This window comes from Nematostella vectensis, chromosome 12 (assembly GCF_932526225.1).
Source record: "Nematostella vectensis chromosome 12, jaNemVect1.1, whole genome shotgun sequence".
Lineage (NCBI taxonomy): Eukaryota > Metazoa > Cnidaria > Anthozoa > Actiniaria > Edwardsiidae > Nematostella > Nematostella vectensis.
Window position 1 is genome coordinate 8,959,491 of NC_064045.1, and position 25,543 is coordinate 8,985,033.

General features: G+C 41.8%; 2 protein-coding genes across 2 annotated transcripts; both read left to right on the plus strand.

The window, feature by feature from the left end:
• Positions 1-53: 53 nt before the first annotated feature.
• LOC5511727 (coiled-coil domain-containing protein 96) lies at positions 54-10,334 on the plus strand. The gene is made up of 13 exons (XM_048720018.1): positions 54-191; positions 618-926; positions 1,265-1,463; positions 2,026-2,120; positions 2,345-2,428; positions 2,856-2,925; positions 3,264-3,378; positions 7,481-7,559; positions 7,735-7,788; positions 7,926-8,084; positions 9,343-9,480; positions 9,907-10,038; positions 10,112-10,334. Exons 1-13 carry the CDS (start codon positions 171-173, stop codon positions 10,226-10,228), a joined length of 1,572 nt encoding a protein of 523 aa, XP_048575975.1. The 5' UTR covers positions 54-170; the 3' UTR covers positions 10,229-10,334.
• A 3,078-nt stretch (positions 10,335-13,412) lies between these two features.
• Positions 13,413-25,277, plus strand: LOC5511758. Its single transcript, XM_048719444.1, has 8 exons — positions 13,413-13,430; positions 13,550-13,748; positions 16,614-16,721; positions 21,051-21,302; positions 21,555-21,725; positions 21,995-22,228; positions 22,703-22,852; positions 23,606-25,277. The coding sequence occupies exons 1-8, from the start codon at positions 13,428-13,430 to the stop codon at positions 23,716-23,718; spliced, it is 1,230 nt and encodes a 409-aa protein (XP_048575401.1). The 5' UTR covers positions 13,413-13,427; the 3' UTR covers positions 23,719-25,277.
• The last annotated feature ends 266 nt before the right edge of the window (positions 25,278-25,543 follow it).

Here is a 25,543-nt window from a genome sequence, read left to right on the forward strand (position 1 = left end):
ACATAAATTTCGATGCCTTGTACTAGATTTGAGAAGTAAAGCATTGAAATGGCAAATTTAAAACTATACAAAGATGGTTTCCGATTGCTTTACGATCGAATCAATAACAAACAAACTTTAGCGCCCAGTCTTCCACGTCAGTCTGGCTACCTTGGAAACAAATACAAAATATGGCGGACGAGGAAGGAAAGGTTTTGTATATTTCTCTTGTTTATTTGTTATTTTACGTATTTTACCCCTGTTATAATTAGCTTACACAAATGAGATAGCCTTTTACTATGTCTTTGTCTTTTAAACTGAGAAATCATTTGGTAATTGATCGATTTCTCAAGCCAAACACAAGTTCTGATCGAAAATTGTGTACCTATCTCTATTCTAACAAAATATTTTCTTCTACTCTATACCGTACTTATATGGTTATTAGAAAGACAAATGGTTAATTAGACTTCACATTGCTTACCTGAAGTACCATATTATTATAAAATAAAAATCCTTTCCCCATAGAAGTAATGTAATTGTGTTTTCTAATTGCTTTCGACTTTTTTTCTCAAGGGATATCTGCACCTCTCCCTCCACGATGAAAAGTTAACACTTATCAGTATGTATCTTATCAATAGGCAACAGAAGCCACTCCTCCAGAGGCTACTGAAACTCCAGCAGCTGAAGCTGCACCCGCTGAGGCACCATCAGCAGATGCAGAGGTGCAGGAAGAAGCAGGGGAGGAGGCAATTCCAGCCACACAGGCTGATGAAGCAACAACTGAAGCACAGCCCCAAATAGGTGCTGCAGAGAATCCAGCTACTGATGCTGCAGAAGATGCAAAGGGGGAAGAAGAACCTACAGGGGAAGGTACAGTGTTGCCTCCACAAGAGGGAGACCAACCACAAGCTACTGATATTCCTGAGGATAATGCACCAATACCAGAGGTACTGTGATATAAATCCCATGATCAATTTTTTTTTTGATCATGCTTTCTTATCTATAAGAATCTTAATCCATGAAAAACTTCAAATCTTGTTAAAAATCTCTTTCTAAACTGCAAACATACTGTTTGGGGAGAAGATCAGTAAGCTTGTGAAACTTACCTCTCTCCTATCTTTATTTTCATACTCTAATAATGCACTCAATTTTTCATGGTAGAATGAAGGTCTCTTTCTAAACTGCAAACATACTGTTTGGGGAGAAGATCAGTAAGCTAGTGAAACTTACCTTTCTCCTATCTTTATTTTCATACTCTAATAATGCATTCAATTTTTCATGGTAGAATGAAGGTGTCCCAGAACAAGACACTGACCCTACCCTTGAGGTGGCGGAACCTCTTTCAAGAGAAGGCTCCCCAACAGCTAAAGAATCATCAGGTCCACCTACTGATATTCCTGACGCTACTCTGACCCCTCCTCCTAACACACAGTCACCTGTACCTGATGAAGGACCACCAGCCATGCAGCAGTATCAAGACATGGGTATGTGTGTTTTATCTACCAATTCATTGCCACCAATGATCTACAGTTGACAGATTTTCAAGATTGGAATTATTTGGTGCGATTGGTTTGATTGGCATCTGTGTAAGGCTAATATTTGCCTATAAGAGCTCAGATTTAAAGTAATTTAATTGGCTTACTGGCCTTCACTGGAAACTCATAAATAGGGTGATATAAATGAAGTTCTATAACTGGTTGGCTCATGTTTTGAGGACTTGAAATCAATGCTCTCTTGTAAAACACACATTTGAATGGGAAAGTGCATTTTTAAATAAGAAAATGTTTAAAGCTTTTTTACATTCACATACATTGGTACAGTTATGAGAAGAGCATTATTTTCACAAGCTCCATAAAATATGGAATAACCAAAAATGAGCAGGGTATATTAGGGCAAATACAGCCAAGGTGTTCCATAGCACCCAGTGAAAAAAAAAATGTAATGAAATGAACAGTAGGGCCTGTGAACTTTTCTTAATCTCTCTTTATCTACCCCTGTATCCCCCCCTTTGACTCTTCATTCCTTTAAACTCTCATATTATAACAGATGATCAAATGTATGAAGATGATGAAGACTACTATGAAGACTCTGAACCAGAAGTCCCAATATACAACCGACAAGAGCTGATAGAGAAATACCATGTAAGTCTGAGTTCACTCAAATGTCAGTCACTGTACACGTTCATTGTATGTGGTTACAAATATGAAATGGTAGTTTACCTTTTGTTTTTTTATCAAGAAAAAAGCTCGTCGGGCACCCTTGACTCCCCTTCTAGATCAGGACCTTACTGGTTAATCAAACTTACTGTATGGGAAGAGTTGAGTTGGCAAATATGAACTAACTTATTTTTACCACTCTATTCCAGCAAGCTCTAGAGGAAAGATCATCACTTATGTCCCTCAATGCTCAGTTGCAACACAAGTTAGCTGAATACTTTCGAAAGAAGAAGGTAAATCTAGAGCGTCTTGGAGATCGGGCACACAGCAAGCGCGGCGCGAGAAAGTTTCTTTCCCCTGCCGTGCTTGCTGTGTGCCCGATCCCCGTGACGCCCTGGGTCCCCGAGGATGAAATTGTTTGGGTTATTGATAAAATTTTTTTTCTATACATAGTGGTGATTATACCCAAAGAACTGTGATAGCCTAATGGGGGGGGGGGGGGGGGGGTTGAATGCGGATCGGCAGATTCAGCCCCAAAATGCTCACAGATTACGGATTTTTATGATTATTTCAGTGGATTGGCGGGTTTTCAAAATATGGCTGATCACGGATCTGTTGACAATTTGGGCACAGATTTCGGATTTTGAAAGTGTAGCTGATCGCCGGATTGACATACCCCTATTCACCCCTCCCCCCTAATAGCTGTTATTTGTTTTCTAGAGTGATGAAAGGCAACAAGAAGTTGAGAAAAATGTAACAGATCAGGAACAGAGATACCTTAAATACATGTGTAAGTGTCTTTGGTGGCAAATAAAGAGATAACATAATGTACTGTATGTGTCATGAACAGCATATCTGGCTATGATTTTTTGTACACTCACTCCTCGTTATAAAAGATCACAGAAAAAAAGGAATCCAGGATCCAATTCAATTTAAGGGTGGAGTATAATGCATCCATGTTTTATGCGAATTGGAATGTTTGGTTTCCATAGTGGGGCCAAAACATTGCTATTGGATTTGGCTCCAGAATCTATGATTTCGATTGTCAATTTTTTTTGGGTTCTTTTACATAGTGCAAAAAATGTAAAGTATTCATTGTTTAAATTTTATGATTTCTTTTACCTTCAGCCAATCTAGAAGAGCTACAAAATGAGGAGAAAAGAGAACAGGAAAGTTTCAAATCCCAGATTGAAGACTTGAAGACGAGATGCCAAGAAAAACAAGAAGCTGTTGAGAAATCAAGGTAACAGATACATGCTAAGAGGGGTTTGGAAAGGAATGAAAACAAAAGCAGGTGTTTATTAAAAAGAAAGCGAGACTTACACTGGAAACGTCCCCTCTTTAGTTATGACTGGAAACTCAGTATTACGTCTTATAATAGTATAATGTATGATTGGCTAATTCACATAACATTGGAAAGCAAGGGACGCATGGAGATCGAAGAAGAAAGGACAGATTGTTGGAAATTTAACGGTTTAGAGAAAAGTAAAAAAAAAACGTTGATGGTGTACAAGATTTAAAAGTTTGATTCCAGCGAAAGTGGGGCTCAAGAACATAAGACTACGTGAATGCTTTATGTAAATAGCTCTGAATAAAAAACTAGGTCAGTGCAATGTGACCAATTAAGAAACAATATCGTCCTCTCTGTCGGTGTATTTCGATAAACGGGTTTTAGAAGGATTAGCAAGAAAAGAAAAGAAAACGGGACGAAACGGCACGATAATGTCTTGACTTGCGATAGCATTCACCCTATGGTGCCTGCTATTTCCTGGCCCATTGATTTGCTTTAAGTAGCATTAACACCTGTTGTGTGTATTTGCTGACAACATCAGAAGACGGGATATACAATTGTCAGAAAAGGAAATTAAACATTTCCAACGCTAGTTAAATTACAAACATTATCAGAAATTAAACTAATGCATCGAATAACTGTCCTTCTATTCTTTTCAATCATCTGACTCCGCGACCATATAAATTGAAAGATGCATATTTTGATAACTATTTTGCCAGAAGAACCGTTTTACATTTTACTTAAAATCCGATTTGCCAGCGTTTGGCCCCGACTTCCTTGTTCAATTAAGCGATCTTTAAGAGCGCCACAGGGTACTAATTCTACATCAAACATCGTCAATTAATTTTAATTGTCAAGTACTCCTTAATAATAAATATTGAAAAAAAGTCATTTCACATAATTATATAAGTCGGTAAGCGTACTGATTAAACGATCAAGGGAAAACTAACTTTCTATCTAGGATAGCCCAAATAATACCATTCATTAGTCGAATCATTCATTTTCACTTCACAGAACTTCATTAGATCACTTAAATTAATTTGACTTTGCTTTAAAAAGGCAGCATTCTAGCCAAGGAGTCAAAATAGAAACTGTGCTGTTAATTGCTTCCTGAAGTTTTTATATTAAAATGAGTTCTATCTATTTATGACCCTTTGTTTAGTAAGAAAAGTCGAATACAAATGTAAACATTTACCATTGCAGTCTTTTATGCTGGGACTTACAGTTTAGGAGCTGATAATTGTAGTCGTGAATAAGGAGTTATTTCTAAAGAGAATTTCAAAATAAGTTTCATTTCATTTCATTTTACTCTAGACAGTTTCAAAGCATGATGTTACCAGTTCTTCAGGTTTTATGCATCATTTTGGGATGTCACTTTCTCGTGTTTTGCTGCTCAGTGAATCTTGACAAACGTTTGATCCGATGCGAAGAGGCCCGCAAGGGCTCACTTAGAATTCTATGCAGCGGTCCGTGTAAGACTTTCTACTGTCCGTACATTGGACAGAGAAACAACGGCGACTCCATCTCCCAGTACTGCTTCTGCACCGAGAATGAAAACTCCCTAGGGGCTGAACACTATAGTGGGAAAAACGAGTTTAGTCTTTATGGCTGGAAAGGGATAGAGAACGCTCCAAGTACGACGACTTCTCCGCAAATGACTACGATCCCACCGACAAGCGAATCACCGACAAGCAATTCGGTTATCTGTACAGTTAAGCCGGGTAGCCATCGGACAGATAACTGGTGCCAGCAAGAGTGCGTTAGCGCAAGTCCAAAGAGTTGCCATTTTGACTGGTGTACTTGTTCAATTCCTGGTATGGTGATGCCTACGAGCCCTCTGATTGCCATTTGCACCGCTAGTGCACATGGAAAGTCAATTGGTTACACAGATGTCAACTGTCTATCAATTTGTAGTTTTCACAAGAAATGCTACTTCGAAGTTTGCGATTGTGCATAAAGTTCAGCTCTACGCATTCGTAACTTTTAATAAACAGTTCTCGTTTGAATGCCTTGCATATCTGCACAAAACAAACGTACATACGTGGCCCTGGTCTTACGCTCGATAACGTCTTCGACTTTGTTTGACGGCATCTTAAACATTGCTTTAGTAGCTGTTATGAACTCGGGGACCTAGGACCGGGTTCCTAGAAAGCTGGTCAACGCTAACCCAGGGATGAATGAAATCTTGGGCAGTTCCATTTTCCAAAACAAAGGCGCACTTCCCTAGTATTATACCTTTAATTGTTAGCTGCTTTGATTGCTTTATTTTCACCCCGTCGGTTTGCTATAACTTTTTATATCCTCACTTAAGCAAACACTGTGAAAAACAAACAAGAAATATATAAAAAAACTAAAAAAAGAAAAGTCTATCTTCTGTTGATCGAGATAATATCTACGAGGGAATGAGCACTATAGTACGTTGGTAAGAACGAGTTTAGCTTGGGCAAACTTTTGGGATAAAAATGAAGTTCCTACTTCCATTGATTCAACTTCGCTATCTGCGATAACTAACACCTCTCCCAAAAATGGAACTGCCCAAGATTTCATTAACCACGTCGTCCATCGAAACCTACTATGTCCCAAACCAGCTGCCACCAACATCCGTAACTACAAGCGATGACTGTCAGGCAAAACCTGGGAAAGCTTCAACCGATATCTAGTGCAAACAGCGGTGTTGAACGTTTCACTTGTGCAACTGTACGATCTCTGGGACGATGCTGGATTTAACCCTGGGTAGACAGAGCAAAAAAATGGCATAAAATTTTCCAATTCTCAATATATAAGCTGAAGATTCCGCATACAAGGAGTTCTCTGACCAAAAGCTTAATTCCAAATTTTATAGAAATTTAAAAGCGAGCTGGTTCATTTCCTGATTAGAGCCCGACTTCTCCCTAAAAACGAGGATAATTCACACTTTGAACATTTGAAAACTGCACTTCGAGCCTCATATCTCGAAGACGAATCCATAAGAAAAAATCACTTTTTGATATGTTGGTTTACATAACAAAGGAACCTCTATGCAAAAATTCAAGCTTACCGAAGTTAACCAGACCTTATTTTGGAAAAAAAACTTGCCATTTTTTTTCTCTGTCCCCTTGGTACCAGAGCCTCCAGTCTTCTCTCGTCCAGTGACGCTCAGCCAAAATGCCGCGATGAGCGTCACTGGACGAGAGAAGTCTGGAGGTACCCAGGGTAGCTGGCTATTTACACCGTCAATACCTTGGGCTATCCCCTTAGACAGTCTGATTCACCTTGCGATTCCCTGTGCCGCGATCATATTCAATGTTTCTTTGGGATTTGTGACTTGACGCCATGTTTTATCAAAGAGGTTATCGTATTGTGTGAAAATTAGATGTGTTTTGTTGAATTTGTTGTTTAAAGTGCTTGGATATCACAGTTATAGGGTCACTTGCACGGGTGTGCTTAAATTTGACAGTGTGTGACAAACGTTTGCTAGTTCCAAGTGTAAAAAATTTAAATATACTTATTTGTGAAATGATGATATGTGGATGATCTAGTTGGCTTAAAACTCTATATGCAATCCACCCTGGGTACCAGAGGCTTCAAGCTACATTTGAAAGAGCATCGAAGCGGTAACAACCACTCAGCGAAGCACGTAAGCCCAGGAGGGCCACCCGCGGTTTTCATTTTAACCGATTACGTTTTTTATTTTGTTTTGGAAATCATTTTTGCTTCAACTGATTTGCTTGTACTACACGTGAGTGCTACGTGTGAGCTTCTGAGCTTCGCGCCAATATGACAACAACAAATGGATACAAAACCCTGGGTACCAGAAAACCCAAGCTTCACTTTAAATAGCAGCGAAGCGGCGACAACGACTTAGCAAAGCGAAGTCGTTGTCGCCGCTTCAAGTGAAGTTTGGAGCTTCTGGTACCCAGGGTAATATGCCATAGCAAGCCTTGAGTGAACGTACAGCCTTTACCGAAACATTAACGTTTTATATTCAAATAATTTCCAACCCTTTACTGACTACTGAGACGTCCAAACCATATCTCCCAAGGCACTTATTAAATGCTGCCCTTTCTTTCACCAGTGCGGACTTCACTAAGTTCAAGTTTGACGTTGCGAAGCAAGCAATCAACAGTCGATCAGGGAAACCCATTCCACCCAAGGTAGATAAAGACATTTAAATAACCTAATTTAAGGCGTCTCAGGCGTATGGCTAGAATTTCCACTTGAATTTCCCCTGCAAAGGAGAGTGAATATTCTGCCTGAGTGAGGCTGCCCAAAAGACACTCTGAAAGTTGAAAACTCAAAGCCATATTTGTTGTGTGTTTGTATTCTTAGGACATTGAACAGTATGAGCTGGCCGAGATGAAGAAGGAGCAAGAGGTTACACTGGTAAATAAGGCTCAGGGGAGGGGTGGGATGCAAAGGTTACATTTAAGGTAAAAAAAAGGGGAGGGGGGTGCAAGAGGTTACATTTGGTTTGGCGGGTTGCACGTAAACTTTTAACGTTTGGTTTGTCGTCACCTCAGGTTCGACTGGATAATATCAAGCTGAAAAACCGCCTGAAAAAACGTGAGATGCAACTGAAGGCGAAAGAGGAACTTGCAGAGGGACTACACCTTATCGACTTTGAACAACTGAAAATAGAGAATCAGACATACAACGAGAAGATCGAGGAAAGGAATGAGGTACTAGCCACGCCCTTTCCCGCATTTTCCCCTACATACACTACCACCACATATACCCTCCACCACAAACACCCTCCACTACATACACCAGCACCACCTACACCCTCCACCACAAACACCCTCAACCATAAACACCCTCAACCACATACACCACTACCAAATACACCCTCCACCACAAACACCCTCCACTAAATACCCATCCACCACAAACACCCTTCACTACATACCCCAGCACCAAATACACCCTCCACCACAAACACCCTCCACTAAATACACCACCACAAACACCACCACAAAATACCCATCCACCACAAACACCCTTCACTACATACCCCACCACCAAATACACCCTCCACTACATACACCCTCCACCACAAACACCCTCCACCACAAACACCCTCCACTACATACACCACCACAAACACCCTCCACTACATACACCACCACCAAATACACCCTCCACTACATACACCCTCCACCACAAACACCCTCCACCACAAACACCCTCCACTACATACACCACCACAAACACCCTCCACTTCATACACCACCACCAAATACACCCTCCACCACAAACACCCTCCACTACATACACCACCACCAAATACACCCTCCACCACAAACACCCTCCACTAAATACACCCTCCACCACAAACACCCTCCACCACAAACACCCTCCACTAAATACACCACCACAAACACCCTCCACTACATACACCAGCACCAAATACACCCTCCACCACAAACACCCCCCACTAAATACACCACCACAAACACCCTCCACTACATACACCAGCACCAAATACACCCTCCACCACAAACACCCTCCACTACATACACCACCACCACCTACACCCTCCACCACCTACACCCTCCACCACATACACCCTCCACTAAATACACCACCACAAACACCCTTCACAACATACACCACCACCACCTACACCCTCCACCACAAATCTCTGGTCAACGAACACCGCATAGCAAATAGAGAGGGAGAGTGCAGGGCCAACACATCCCTGTTAACACAATGTACGTTTCTTTCGGTATCGCTTGGAACTGCTCTGTAATACTCGGTATTACCCAGTGTCACTTGATACGAATTGAAACTGTCGGGCTCTTTTCGGTATAGCGCGGTTTTACCCGGTATCTCTCGGGATTGAGTGCCTATTAACAAAGGCCTCTTTTCTCTGGGTTCGCAGGATGCTTATAAATAGTGCAAACCTTCCGACTGATTGAATGTTATATTATTGTGTAGGAATTGCTAAAGCTGCGAAAGAAGATCACGACCACCGTTCAAGTCCTGACGCATCTCAAAGAGAAATTGCAGTTCGTGCAGGCGGAGAATGGAGATCAGAGGACCAGTTTGCGTTCAGTCGAGGCACAGGCCGCGCAGGTTGTTTCTATAAATAGATAAAGAGATATGTTTTAAGCAGCACTCTTGCCAGAAGGCCCGTACCCGTGGGAGGTGCAGTGGGCGCGAAAGCCCGTGGAAATACTGCAAAGGCATAAAAAAAACCCTTTGGTTTTTCGGGGGTGGTTCATCAGAGAACTCACTCCTGTTACGTAATCGACCGATAGTAAACTGGTGACATTGCTTTTGATATGACATGTATATTCCCTCGGTCGTCTTTTTGTCCGACAAAATTCAGAATGGCTCGCGGCCAGCTAAGTGGCCAGGATTTCTATGATAAAACAGCCAGCCTCTTAAAAACACTAACTATAGTTTTACAACATATGAGTAATAATGAAAACTGGAAACTCTCACACACATAAATATTCCATGCACATTTCTTATTGAATCTTTTGGGTTTTTTTGCAGAAACGCGACATCTTGACAAGAACAAAACAAGTGCGTGACGCACTTAGAATCGAAAACGTCAAGTTAAGGCAGAAATGCGGTCTCCTAGGCAACGAGCCGTTGCTACGCGACTATGAAGTCCGAAAAGACCAGGTATGTGTGTATTTTTTCTATCAGGCATCTCCGTCCGGCCGTCCGTTTGACCAGTTCTTTTTGTGTCATACAGAGCGACGACTTAAACGCGACTATCGAGAACCTGAAAATGCGACACGCGGCGCTGACCATGAATTGCGCGGGCGTCAGACGCAAGATCGAGGAGGCCAGACAGGACGATCAGCCGTGAGGGACTGGGAATGATATATTTGTTCTGCTACTGCACAGATTCTCTGTAAAATGTAAATAGGAAGTGTAAGAAATTAAAATTGATTAAAAATTTAGATTTTTTCCTTTATGGTTATCCTGTTGTGAGTTATCAAATATTCCCGACAGAGACTAAGAACCCAGCAAGTGATAAAGAAGGGGGCGTAAGGGGGGTTCGAAAACCACAAAACCGCACAGAAAAACATCAAAAACCGCAAAACCGTCAAAAAAGTCATTAACCGTAAACCTCGCAGCCTAGAGAAACCGCAATACCGCGGAAAAAGAAAAACCTCACCTGAATTAAGGCATAACTGCATCACCGCAAACCTTTCCGCCCCCCCCCCCCCCCCCCCCTCAATAAGATCCCTCGAACACATTGATAGGCTTTTGAGCTACAGAAATGTTGATGTTGTCGCGCACTCTCCCTCTCCCACAATCCTTCTAGTTACGGGGCAGATTCCTCATGGGAAACTCGGTAGTCTTAGAAGAATGTCCCCTACATCCCGTTACCCCAGGGATACTGATTCTTTTACCGCGCATTCTCACATACCCATTCCCCACCCCGTCCCTAAACCATTTAGACGCAAGAGACAACGCGTCATTGAGAATCTCTGATTGAAGCGCATTTTTCTTGCCAGGATCAATGCGCCTCACGCTACTAAAGGCTTCTTGGCATGATCGGTCCACGTGAGGTCGACGTCATTATCAGAATAATCGTTTTCTCATTCCTTCTCACTCGGTGATATTTTGGAAAATCGGTAAGGTGCTCAAATTATTCGTGAAGAACTCGGTAAAAAATAAATAAGATGCTCAAGTTTTTCGTGAAGAACTCGGTAAGAATCGATCAGGTGCTCAAGTTATTCGCAAAGAACTCGGTAAGAATCGGAGGCGTCTCGGTAGTGACCTTGAAAGGGTTCGAAAAGATTCGTGAGTCTCAACATCAACATCTGCTTCTTACGAGCTTTATAGGCTATATCAATTGAAATAATCCAATTAAATTTCGATTTTAATTCGCTACCAGCGCCAATTATTTTCCCGGTTACCCCGTGATAGCAGTTATTATAGGAGATGTCTCCCAAAGTTTCAATCAGTTTGCGTTTACAGTTTTACATATACTCATCAAACCTTAAACCAAGTATTCTGATTCTTTTCTCGTTATGAAAGTCTTGTTGGTTGTTGCACTCTTCGCCAGCGTCCACGTAACTTTTGACTCAGACACACCCACCGCGCGACTGGTTCGGTGCTAAGACGTGAAGACGGGATTTCTGCGAATGCTATGCAGCGGTCCGTGTAAAAATTTCTTATGTCCTTACATTGGACAGAGAAACAAAGGCGACTCTATCTCCCAGTACTGCTTATGCACCGAAGAAAAAAGACTTTCCCAGATTAGACGCTACAGCGGGAAGAACGAGTTTAGTATTGACGACTGGAAAGCGTTAGAGGACGCCGTTATTCCTTCGAATGAAGAGGATATAACTTTTTCTTCGGCATCAGTAGATTCGAGCTCAATGGGTTCAAGCTTCGATGCGAGTTTCACCACGCCTCCGTCCTCCGGCGATGCCTTAATCCAGCCCAGCTCGACTTTCCCTTACTCAACCGAGACATCGTTAATCCAGCCGAGACATCGTCCGTTGTGGTGATGAGCAGCGTTGTATCTTTTCAAGCAAAGCCGGGAGCGCCAATATTTGACAAATTGTGCCGAGAAAAGTGCGATATTGACATTCCCAAGTACTGTCGTCTCGATTTGTGTGATTGCAACCTCCCTGGAATGGTGATGCCAGCGTTGAGCTCAAAAGCTGTGTGTACTGGTCCAGCGGCGTAGCCAGGATTTTCAACAGGAGGGGGGCCAAAAGGCCCTTTCAAGGCATTTTCTCCTGTATTTTAGATAATGTATCATACATTAAGTGTATTTTTGGCATTTATAAGGGGGGTCCCGGGCCCCCTGGGCCACCCCCCTGGCTACGCCCCTGTGGTCTATCTCAGGGAAAAACAGACGGGAGGAATGCTGCTACTCGTGCTGTAATAACGCCCAGTGCCTCTTTGAGACTTGTTATTGCACACCAATCCTCATGCCTATAGACAAAGATTACTTTAGATCTGTTGATCAGGCCCGTAGCCAGGGGGGGGGGGGGGGGGGGGGTTGGAAGAATCACCCCACTTGACTGGAAGGTCCGCTCTGATGAAGGAAAATTGAGTACCACTGCGATCTAGGACGAGCTGCCTAAGAGAAAATGGTCCGCAATGGGTCCCCCCCCCCTCACCCCCCCCCCCCCCCCCCCGTTCAAAAACCTGGCTACGGGCCTGGTTAATGTAATATAATAATGCTGTAGATGCTGATAATGCTGTTAAGAAAATTAATAATCCAAGCCAAATAGAAACTTGTAGTATATTGTTTATATAAAATAAAAGAATAGAAAGGGTTCACATGATTTAGCGTGTAATAGCTTTGATATATGTAACACCCCCCAAACTCCGCTAACAGGCTAATTCATTTCAAGCAATTTCAAAAAACAAAGTTGTCCCATTGGCCTTTATCCACAGTGATAGCAACCCCTTTGTGGATTATAAATGTAGAGCGTCTTATTGCTAGGAGGGAAGGAAAACGTAATTGAAGCAAAACATCCATGTCCTGGTATTGCATAATAAAAGAGAAATTAACAACACATATAGACGTTTGTATATTTATATGGTTATTTCGAGATTTTATCCCATAATTTGTCGCCCAATATTATATGAAAACAATAGCAGCGGTGTGTCTGAGTAGTCGCTCTTTAATAAGGATCGCATAAAGCGCTTACAAGTCTAATTATGATTACGCGACCACCAAACAGCATTACAGTACCTTGGCAACCAAATTACAAAGGACGCATACCAATATATCTATTCAAATTATATTGACTGTTTGTGTAAATTCTAAAACGAAATTTAAGTTAACTCTTTGCTTAGCTCCTTAATTCCAGTAAATGTGTTCGGTTTGGTACCGTTTGTGTTGAGGAAAAGGTTTAGTTTTTCTTTTAAAGATTCATTTAATATGCCTCCGTGTATTGATCCAGAATTTAGCCATTCAATTCTCTCCGCTGTCTGTCTCTAAAGAATGCGCATAGTGTTTGCTTATCCTTGATACCGTCTTGTTTACAATAATAATTGTACATAGCGTCTTTTTCCCGAACAACGCTGCAACCATGGTAAATGATAACGAAATACTCGTTTGTGAATCGTTCAAACGACCTAAACTGCATTCCAAAACAGGGTTTTACCAATCTTTAGAACAATTTAAGACTTAGATTTGACTTTTTAAATTTAGCTCTTTATCTACGCGACGGGGATTAACCTCATAGACCCTGGGGAATTTATTTTCATCTCTCTTGCTTCGACTGGCTGGGTTTTGACAACAGCTAAAGCTCCCAGTGCCCGCCATCACTCGCAGTTTAGCACACGAAGCAAGATGGACGTACCGTCTCAAGCCCTCCTGTGTCTTTTTGCTGTTTTAGCCGGTTTTACAGGTAAGAAGTGCCTTTTTTCACCAAATCGTAAAAGCAGATAATCTATATATAAATTATATTTTATAAGTTATTTCAGAAAGTAATTATATGCCTGGTACTCTTTTACTGAGTAATGCAAACACGTACAGGAGAGAGAAACTCTAAGAAACTTCTTTTTTATCGTGTTTGACAATTTTGTATTTCTTTCTCTGGTGTTTGCAATGTTTGACCTCCTTTTATTTTGACGATTCTTGCTACAATATCTTTTCTAAAACTTATACCAAATGTGTGACCAGTTATAATAAGTTTTTCGGAATACTTTTTACAAGCTATAATCTCTTTAGGATAATCTTTTAGTACTTCAGGTACTTCAAATTCATTTTCAAAAGGTTTATCTCTAACTGAACACTGAGATGTCCTTGATTTTGAGCAAAATAAGTCGTGCAAATACATAAACTAAATTAAACAGAATGTCTATTTTAATGAATTTCCTGTAGCTTTAAATGCGTCATCGTGCATTAGGTATTTTAGTGCTTGGAGTTCAAACAATAGCGCCCAAATCCTTATAAGCCCCATGCAATTAGGTGCCACAATTGCTACCCAAAAAGATCCGTAGGCCTGGTATTACTGGCGGTACTTGTGAACGATATCGGGAGATGCTGCAAAGGGCAGTCAATCAATCTTGTCTTTTGAAAACTGACGTTTTTCTATCCCACTCGCGGTCAATTCCTTATAAGGACATTACATGCCATATTTGGTCTTTTGTCGCCCTAAAGCTTGGTAAGTTGAGAATTTCCACGGTAACTTACAATACATTCTTGTTTACTACGATTTCCTGCGCGCTCGCTCAGGCTCTTTAAGACCATAACAGCCATTGATCGCTGTGACTCGTACCTCGCGCGCCAGCCCTTTTATTGTGTTGTGTTCAACCGAGCGAAGCTTTGCCAGCAATTCTGGGCGTCGTCTCACTGTAAACGCGAAGCATTTCGCTGTCATGAGAGCAAAGATTTTCATGCTATACTCTACTCCCTATATATTGTGGTACCTCTTTAAGCTGACACTTCTCAAAATATAGCAAAATATTTGTCTCTCAAACACTGCATTTATTGGCTACGGCTACCTCCATAATGCGGCCGCATCCTGTAACTCTTTAGTCCCAATGTTTTGTTCACTGTTACTACTAGTTCTATTTGCGACCATGAGACCTTTTTTGGACATAGACAATAAGAATAATGAACAGCTTGTGAGTGGTGATAGGGGTTTGGCCCTAAACGAAAATACATATACCCACTGGAATTTTGCGGCGACAAATTATACCTTGGTAAGGTATACCGTATTTTCATTGCTTTTCCTAAACCTTTTTGTAGGGCACCACTGTGTTTAACGAGTAAGAATACAGGCCCGTATCAAGGGGAGTGCAGGGGGTGCAAACGCACCCCCACCCCCCCCCCCCCCCCCCCACCCCACAACGGCCGAAGGTCCATTTTCGGTTCTCAATAGACGTGCTTCTTGTAGACAAAACTATACAGCATAAGCTAGACCACTCTGGTATGTAGCCAAATCCGACAAAATAAACTTCTGGTGGAGATACTGCATAAAAGGCATATAAGGCATATAAGGCATATAAGGCATAAAAAATCCCCCTTTGTGTTCTTTCGGAGGTGGTCAGGTTTTTATCAGAGAGCTCACCCCTTCCACGAAAAATTAGGTCCACTTTTTCGAATTCCGTACCCCCCCCCCCCCCCAAAGAAAATTCCTGGGCACGGGCCTGGAATAAGATATTTCACTCGGGTCTTCCCAGGGGAGAGAGGGAAAGGGGTCATGCTTCCCATATAAGATATAAGAGCAGGCGTGAATGGGATTTGTTTTAGTGTGGCTTTTATCTTTGGACCAAAAATGTTGCTACTCATAATATTCTTCTCTACAGCAAACTCCACCCCCACCCCTCAAAAGCTAAATTTTCGATTTTAAAAAAAGGTTTATTTCTCACTAAACACTGAGATGTCCTTGATTTTGAACAAAAGAAGTCGTGCAAATAAAGAAACACTAAATTAAACTTCAATAGGTCATTAGGAAATAAGGTATTTTAGCAATTTCAGGATTGAAAAAAAGCGCCCAAATCCTTATAAGCCCCGTGCAATTAGCGCAACCCATTGTCTCACAAAGCCTTGTAAGCCCGGCCAACCATTTTTGTCCAGTCAACCAATTTTTGTCTTGAAAGCGGACATTTTTCGAGCTCTCTCCGTCAATTCCTCATTAGGATATTACATACCACATTTAGGTTTCAGCTTCAATCTCATTTTCGCTTTTTTGTCGCCCTAAAGCTTTGTACGTTGAGAAGTTCGAGGTAAACTAACAGGAATCCGTGTTTACTACGATTTTATTGCGCGGGCAATAACTCGGTAAGAAACAAAATTTAAGTTAACTCTTTGCTTAGCTCCTTAATTCCAGTGAATGTGTTCGGTTTGGTACCGTTTGTGTTGAGGAAAAGATTTAGCTTTTCTTTTAAGGATTCATTTAATATGCCTCCGTGTATTGATCCAGAGTTTAGCCATTCAATTCTCTCCGCTGTCTTTCTCTAAAGAATGCGCATAGTGTTTGCTTATCCTTGATGCTGTCTTGTTTACAATAATAATTGTACATAGCGTCTTTTTCTCGAACAACGCTGCAACCATGGTAAATGATAACAAAATACTCGTTTGTGAATCGTTCAAACGACCTAAACTGCATTCCAAAACAGGGTTTTACCAATCTTTAGAACAATTTAAGACTTAGATTTGACTTTTTAAATTTAGCTCTTTATCTACGCGACGGGGATTAACCTCATAGACCCTAGGGAATTTATTTGCATCTCTCTTGCTTCGACTGGCTGGGTTTTGACAACAGCTAAAGCTCCCAGTGCCCGCCATCACTCGCAGTTTAGCACACGAAGCAAGATGGACGTATCGTCTCAAGCCCTCCTGTGTCTTTTTGCTGTTTTAGCCGGTTTCACAGGTAAGAAGTGCCTTTTTTTCCCCAAATCGTAAAAGCAGATAATCTATATATAAATTATATTTTATAAGTTATTTCAGAAAGTAATTATATGCCTGGTACTCTTTTACTGAGTAATGCAAACACGTACAGGAGAGAGAAACTCTAAGAAACTTCTTTTTTATCGTGTTTGACAATTTTGTATTTCTTTCTCTGGTGTTTGCAATGTTTGACCTCCTTTTATTTTGACGATTCTTGCTACAATATCTTTTCTAGAACTTATACCAAATGTGTGACCAGTTATAATAAGTTTTTCGGAATACCTTTTACAAGGTATAATCTCTTTAGGATAATCTTTTAGTACTTCAGGTACTTCAAATTCATTTTCAAAAGGTTTATCTCTTATGAACACTGAGATGTCCTTGATTTTGAGCAAAATAAGTCGTGCAAATACATAAACTAAATTAAACAGAATGTCTATTTTAATGAATTTCCTGTAGCTTTAAATGTGTCATCGTGCATTAGGTATTTTAGTGCTTAGAGTTCAAACAATAGCACCCAAATCCTTATAAGCCCCATGCAATTAGGTGCCACAATTGCTACCCAAAAAGATTCGTAGGCCTGGTATTACTGGCGGTACTTGTGAATGATATCGGGAGATGCTGCAAAGGCCAGTCAATCAATCTTGTCTTTTGAAAACTGACGTTTTTCTATCCCACTCGCGGTCAATTCCTTATAAGGACATTACATGCCATATTTGGTCTTTTGTCGCCCTAAAGCTTGGTACGTTGAGAATTTCCACGGTAACTTACAATACATTCTTGTTTACTACGATTTCCTGCGCGCTCGCTCAGGCTCTTTAAGACCATAACAGCCATTGATCGCTGTGACTCGTACCTCGCGCGCCAGCCCTTTTATTGTGTTGTGTTCAACCGAGCGAAGCTTTGCCAGCAATTCTGGGCGTCGTCTCACTGTAAACGCGAAGCATTTCGCTGTCATGAGAGCAAAGATTTTCATGCTATACTCTACTCCCTATATATTATGGTACCTCTTTAAGCTGACACTTCACAATATAGCAAAATATTTGTCTCTCAAACACTGCATTTAATGGCTACGGCTACTTCCATAATGCGGCCGCATCCTCTAACTCTCTAGTCCCAATGTTTTGTTCACTGTTACTACTAGTTCTATATGCGACCATGAGCCTTTTTTTTGACATAGACAATAAGAATAATGAACAGCTTGTGAGTGGTGATAGGGGTTTGGCCCTAAACGAAAATACATATACCCATTGGAATTTTGCGGCGACAAATTATACCTTGGTAAGGTATACCATATTTTCATTGCTTTTCCTAAACCTTTTTGTAGGGCACCACTGTGTTTAACGAGTAAGAATACAGGCCCGTACCAAGGGGAGTGCAGGGGGTGTGAACGCACCCCCCCCCCCCCCCACCCACAACGGCCGAAGGTCCACTTTCGGTTCTTAATAGACGTGCTATTTGTAGACAAAACTATACAGCATCCGCTAGATCACTCTGGTATGTAGCCAAATCCGACAATAAACGTCCCGTGGGAATACTGCATAAAAGGCATAGAAGGCATAAAAGGTATAAAAAAACCCCTTTGTTCTTTCGGAGGTGGTCAGATTTTTATCAGAGGGCTCACCCCTTCCCCGAAAAATTAGGTCTACTTTTTCGAATTCCGTACCCCCCCCCCCCCCCCTCCAAAGAAAATTCCTGGGTACGGGCCTGGAATAAGATATTTCACTCGGGTCTTCCCAGGGGAGAGAGGGAGAGGGGTCATGCATCCCATATAAGATCTAAGAGCAGGCGTGAATGGGATTTGTTTTAGTGTGGCTTTTATCTTTGGACCAAAAATGTTGCTACTCATAATATCCTTCTCTACAGCAAACTCCACCCCCACCCCTCAAAAGCTAAATGTTCGATTTTAAAAAAAGGTTTATTTCTCACGAAAGACTGGGATGTCCTTGATTTAGAACAAAAGAAGTCGTGCAAATTAAGAAACACTAAATTAAATTTGGAGATACTGCATAAAAGGCATATAAGGCATATAAGGCATAAAAAAATCCCCCTTTGTTCTTTCGGAGGTGGTCAGATTTTTATCAGAGAGCTCACCCCTTCCCCGAAAAATTAGGCCCACTTTTTCGAATTCCGTACCCCCCCCCCCAAAGAAAATTCCTGGGCACGGGCCTGGAATGAGATATTTCACTCGGGTCTTCCCAGGGGAGGGAGGGAGAGGGGTCATGCATCCCATATAAGATCTAAGAGCAGGCGTGAATGGGATTTGTTTTAGTGTGGCTATCTTTGGACCAAAAGATGTTGCTACTCATAATATCCTTCTTTACAGCAAACTCCACCCCCACCCCTCAAAAGCTAAATGTTCGATTTTAAAAAAAGGTTTATTTCTCACGAAACACTGAGATGTCCTTGATTTTGAACAAAAGAAGTCGTGCAAATACAGAAACACTAAATTAAACTTTAATAGGTCATTAGGAAATAAGGTATTTTAGCAATTTCAGAATTGAACAAAAGCGCCCAAATCCTTATAAGCCCCGTGCAATTAGCGCAACCCATTGTCTCCCAAAGCCTTGCAAGCCCGGTCGGTCAACCATTTTTGTCTAGTCAACCAATTTTGTCTTGAAAGCGGACATTTTTCGAGCTCTCTCCGTCAATTCCTCATTAGAATATTACATACCACATTTAGAATTCCGCTTCAATCTCATTTTCGCTTTTTTGTCGCCCTAAAGCTTTGTACGTTGAGAATTTCGAGGTAAACTAACAGGAATTCGTGTTTACTACGATTTTACAGACCGCCATTTTGAAAATAGGCCCTAGACCTAACGTTTTTAGAACATCACCGATTTCCCGCGCGCTCGCTCAAGGCTTTTTTAGAACATTTAGAAAAGCTACTGTATTGTCCGGGCTACCTGTGTTATGACCGGGCTACCTGTGTAAGGAGTATATTATAGGGTGTTCGTTCGTTGTAAAGCAGATGGTCGAGACATGTAATAAACAGTTGTGTTAAAAAATGCTATAGCTACAGCCATTGATTGCTGTGACTCGTGCCTCGCCAACACTTTTATTGTGTTCTGTCCAACCAAGCGAAGCTTTGCCAGCAATTCTGGGGTCGTTTTCCTGTAAACGCGGAGCATTTCGCTGTCATGAGGCGAAGCTTTGCCAGCAATTCTGGGGTCGTTTTCCTGTAAGCGCGGAGCATTTCGCTGTCATGAGGCGAAGCTTTGCCAGCAATTCTGGGGTAGTTTTCCTGTAAACGCGGAGCATTTCGCTGTCATGAGGCGAAGCTTTGCCAGCAATTCTGGGGTCGTTTTCCTGTAAACGCGGAGCATTTCGCTGTCATGAGAGCAAAGATTTTCATGCTCTCTTGTTTTTGAATCAGGGGACTTACCGAGATTTTCAAGGGCGTTGTACTCTGCTCCCTATATACTGTAGCACCTCTTTAAGCTGACACTTTTCAAAATCACAAAATCTATTTGTCTCTCAAACACTACATTTATGACTCTGGGGCGGATACAGAAGAGGTGGAATGGGGGGATATCCAACCCCCCTTTTTGAGTAAAAAAAAATACTTGTTTGAAGAAAATAAACGCCCTGTTTGACTTTGCTGACGCGACAAATCCAATTCAGCGTGAAGTATTTTAAGAACTATGTAGTCAGGTAGTGATCAAGAACCACTGGACCTGTTATAAGCCGTCTACCCGGCCATCATCCACCCCCCTCCCCTTTTGAAATCCTGGATCCGCCCCTGCTTTATAAAAGCAGACACTTCCATACTGCGGCCGAGTGCACCAATTCTTTAGTCCCAATGTTTTATTCACTGTTACTACTAGCTCTATTAGCGGCCATTAGACCTTCCTGGGACAAAGACAATAAAAATAATAATAATAATGAACAGCTTGAGAGTGACAGGGGTGAGGCCATAAACGAAGATACATTCCTCACCCCCCAATGTGATTTTACGGCGGCAAAACTACTGTAGTAACGTATTGACCGTAATTATTTTGCTTTTCCTGAACCCTTGACCTCTTCGGTTCTGGGTATCGATGTTTGATAGAGGTACCACTGTGTGCTATGGCTTATAATAAGGAGTTTCACTCGGGTATTCCCGAGGGAGGGAAGGGGTCGTGCATTTTAGACCCATCGAGGGCTGAAAAATTCAACATCTTTTGGTAAAAAAAAACGCCACAATGTGACAAAACACTTCCTTTTACGCCTTCTACGTGTAAAAAAAATCCTTCTCAACAACCCCACACCTTCGAATGCTCAATCCCTTGGTTACAAGGCTTATTTATGTTTGACTTACGTGGTTTTACAGCAGCGGACGCGCACGAATACTCCTGTCCTAATGCGTGTGAAGTCCCGTTCCATTCTGTCGGTTGCTACCATGACATGGCGAACAGGGCTCTACCAGTTGAAATCCTAAACGAGCGAGATGAAAGCAGTGATGTGAAGGGAGATCAACTTATTGAGTGGTTGAGGTGGGATAAATACGTGCCAGAATTTGCTTGCCGCTGTGCCAAGCTAGCGAAGGCCAAGGGATATAGCTACTTTGCACTTCAATTTTATGGTAAGATACATCATACAGCACCATGCTTCAACTATATAGAATTCTGGAAAGAAAGTGAGGAGGTTTTGCCAAAATACATAGGAGCTAAAGCAGACTGACAGATTCTTTTAAGGGAAATTCATGGTGGGTGTGAAGAGAGTGGATTGGGGCTAACGAGAGGAGAAGAAAAAGGTTAGATAAATTTTATCAAATGTATCCCATACTTTCAAATAATAATTCCAAGATGTGGTATAAACTCCATAATATTTTTAGGAGAATGTTGGAGCGGCCCTACCCCCACAGGCAAAGAATACGCTAAGTACGGCAAGAGTGAGAATTGCGCCTCAACCGAGATAGACGCTCACAAGCAAGCTATCAAGAAGTGTGAGAAAGGAAATCGCTTCTGCTCAGGCAAACAGTGGAGCAACTATGTCTACCATATTGGTAAGAGTGGGCGTATAGAAGGCGCGTACCAAGGATTGACTGACGGGGGCTGGGCAGTTATAGGTACCAATCATATGGAGAAAGCATAGTATTTGAAGATTTCTTAGTAAGAAATTACCCACTTTTTAGCCACCAAGGGGGTGTAGAGTTTAGTCCGTTTTAAGGCAGGAAACCTTTTGGCGGTAAATAAGTTTTACGCACGCGAGGTTGTTCGTACATTATTGTCAGCACGTGTTTAACTTGCTTCTCTATGTCTCATTTGATTCCAGAGCCTGATTGCGACCTGAAGTTCGAGAAAGTGGGATGTTTTGCTGACAACCACAAGGTAGCTCGACCTCTTCCTGTTTACATCATGACTGATCGTGACAAGTCTCGCACTGATATTTCATCCGGTCATTCGATCGATTGGGCGCATTGGGATACCTATATACCGGAGCTTGCCTGCAGATGCGCCCACATCACCAAGGCCAAGGGATGGAACACTTTCGGTCTTCAGTTCTACGGTAAGCAGCGGCGTAGCCAGGATTTTTAACAGGGGATGAGGGGGCAAAAGTCCCTTTCAAGGCATCTCCTCCTGTTTTTTAGATAATGTCTAATACATACTGTATTTTTGGCTGCTACGCCCCTGGTAAGGCATGAGTAGAAGCTATCATAGGCTCACAGGCAAAAGCCCGAATTTAAATAGTCTTCCGGTAGGCGTTGAAGTTTTTGTTTCGGTAAAAAACCCAAATGAGAGAACCCGATAAATGACAAAAAAGTGCATTTGTGGTTGGAGGGGGGGGGATGCGATAGATATGTGTGATGTTACTCCTTCGGCGCCCATATCAAAATTCTGACTTCAGCTCTATATTAATGATAATGACTGTTATGCATTTATTTCGAGTAAGATCATACCAGTCGAGCCTGGGCGATTTAACGAGCAGTTTACGGTTTCAATGTTTTATGAGCTTTCTTACCCTGACTTTGGTGTTACACAGGAGAGTGTTGGAGCAGCAAAGACGCAGAGAAGACATACGCCATGGACGGGAAATCCTCTCGCTGCGTCGACAAATGCTACCAGCCTTGCAAGGACTCGGAGAAGTTTTGCGCCGGGCAGCACTACACCAATGCTGTTTATCGACTGATCGGTACGGTAAATGGACTGATTTGTACGGTTATCGGATTGATTGGTTGTGTTTATGGACTGACTGGTACGGTTTATGAACTGACTGGTATATGGTTTATGGACTGACTGAGTATTGCTTGGACCCCCAAGACATGGCCTGGTACAAATCATAAGATTTCACACCTTCTAAGGCAGGCCCGAACCCGCACAGGGGGTGCGAACCCCCCCCCCCCCCCCCCCCCCCCCCCCCCCCCCCCCCCCCCCCCCCCCCCCCCCCCCCCCCCCCCCCCCCCCCCCCCCCCCCCCCCCCCCACACACACACACACACACAAAGGCCGATTCTCAATAGACGTGCCATTTTTAGACAAAACTATAAAGCATGAGCTAGATCACTCTGGTATGTAGTCAAATCTGACAATAAGCTTCTCGTGGAGGTATTGCAAAGGCATAAAAAAATCCCTTTTTGTTTTTTTTCGGGGGTGGTCAAGAGAACGTACTCCCTTCCTACCCCCGCGGAAAAATTAGGTCCAATTTTTCGGATTATGCACCCCTCCCCCCCCCCCCAAAAAAAAAAATCCAGGGTACGGGCCTGTAAGTTGAACCTTATGAGGGAGAGAGGGAGAGGATCCATCATCAAATTCATCATTGTGCTCCCAGGACCTATCTGTGGTGTTTTTCAAACTCCACATTTGAAGCTACACGTCACTTGTTTGGCGCCATTCTTTTGCTAAGCGAAATATGTGAAGTATGTAATGTAGCTGTTTTTTTCATACAGATAGCCGAGGTGACGAAAGAGATGAAAAAGATGACAAAGAAGACATCAAGAATGACATAAACGACGTCGTTGATAATGATGTAGAGTTTGTGCGTAATTGGCTAAGGCCGTGACTTTTCCACGAGCAATTTTGTAGAATTCCCGTCGACAAATAATTTGTTACATCTTTTACTGAGGCTTCGAGTTACAAATTCGGTGCAAACCAAATACAGCTAATAACGCAGTGGCTATATACCCGACAGTCGGAAAAGGTCCTCGATGGACCAAATGCCCGGCAGTTTTCAATGTATTCAAATAACCCAGTAAATTGTTTACCTAGTAAAGACAACGTATTCTAAATTTGTCGAGAAAGAGCAAACGATTCTTCATTGAACTTTGTCGTCGGAATTATAAATGTTTACGCCACTGTGCGTGGCGTGAACCGACTAAGACAGGACTGAGATCCTGGTTATTGCCTTACCATTCATGCACGGTTGTGTTGTACAGTACGCCAGATAGCTGTGCGGGGGCCGAAATCCCCAGCTTAGCCGTAAAGCTTTATGCTGCCATACGGTGTTTCAGCGTATGTCTGGAAGTATGGTCTATTTTTTGGCATTTTACCTGACCTGGACGAGGTTTGATTCTTGGCCATGTAATTGATTTTGTTTATTTATTTTTATTTTGTTTTTGTTTTTTTTGCTGTTTACTATTACCATAAGTGACAGTGCTGAATAGCGTATGCGCATGCGCGTGTTCTGGCGAAAACAAACAAAATCGTAGTGTTGAATCGTTCGAGTAAAGGTACGAATGGCTGACTTCAGTTCTGGCGAAAACAAACAAAATCGTAGTGTTGAATCGTTCGAGTGAAGGTACGAATGGCTGACTTCAGTCGCTGTTTTGACTTACCGTACAGCATTAAAACCATACTGTACAAAAGATTACAGATTTGTTTGATAATGAGGGAGTCATAAAGAAAATGATAGCCTTAGGTTTGATCTAGTTTTCTTAGCATTCACCAAAATGTGACAGTTTGCCGGTAAAACGCCGTCATTTCATAACAAAAAAGGCTGGTTTAACCGCAAGGTACCGGAACTAGTCTTGCGTTTTTCAGTACTGTCACTATCAGTCATGTCGTCTTTACGAAGCAGTCGTGATATTGCAGTGTAAAGCCAGGATTTTCCGACGGGGCTTAAGCCATGTATGCAGCTCGTCTTCACGCTTACATGGCAACACATACCACAGGGTGACCATAAAAATGTCATCACTTACGATCTTGAATTAATACAGCACAGGGTACCCAGATGTTAGGGTTTAGTTTTAGGGTTACTTACTTTTCAAGTAACGCAGTGGCTATATGACTGGCTTATTTGATCAAACTGGTAACTGTCGGGAATTTAGTCCATTAAACCTCTTTATCCACAATGTCATTGTAGCAGATAAAATTCAAAGATAATTTTTTTATTAGATTTTATAGTGTAAGCTGATTTCAGAATCGTTTGCCCTTTCTAAACAAATATAGAATACTTTGTACTCACTAGGTCGACAATTTATTGGGTTATTTAAATAATTGGTAACTGTCGGGCATTTAGTCTACCGAGGACCTTTCCCGGATGTCGGGAATATAGCCACTGCGGACTTATAAACCGTCTTCTGATTCTGTAATTTATTAAAGAAAAAAATATTCTTATTAACACATTGACCCCTAACTATTTGTCAGCTGAATAATAAAAAAAAAACAGACCGAAAACAGAAACCTATTTTGAGTTTTATACAGCCCGTTAAATTCGGTATTCTAGCTTTACAACCAGTTCTTTGCGGTCTCATTTTTATTCCCTCGTCGCTGTGCCAGTTTGCTTATATTTTTCATAAAAAAAAAACAGCTATAAGGAAATTGTGTCCTTGTTTGGCTTTGATTGGATGAGAAAATAATTTTCCAATGAATCACCACAGCTCTCCTAA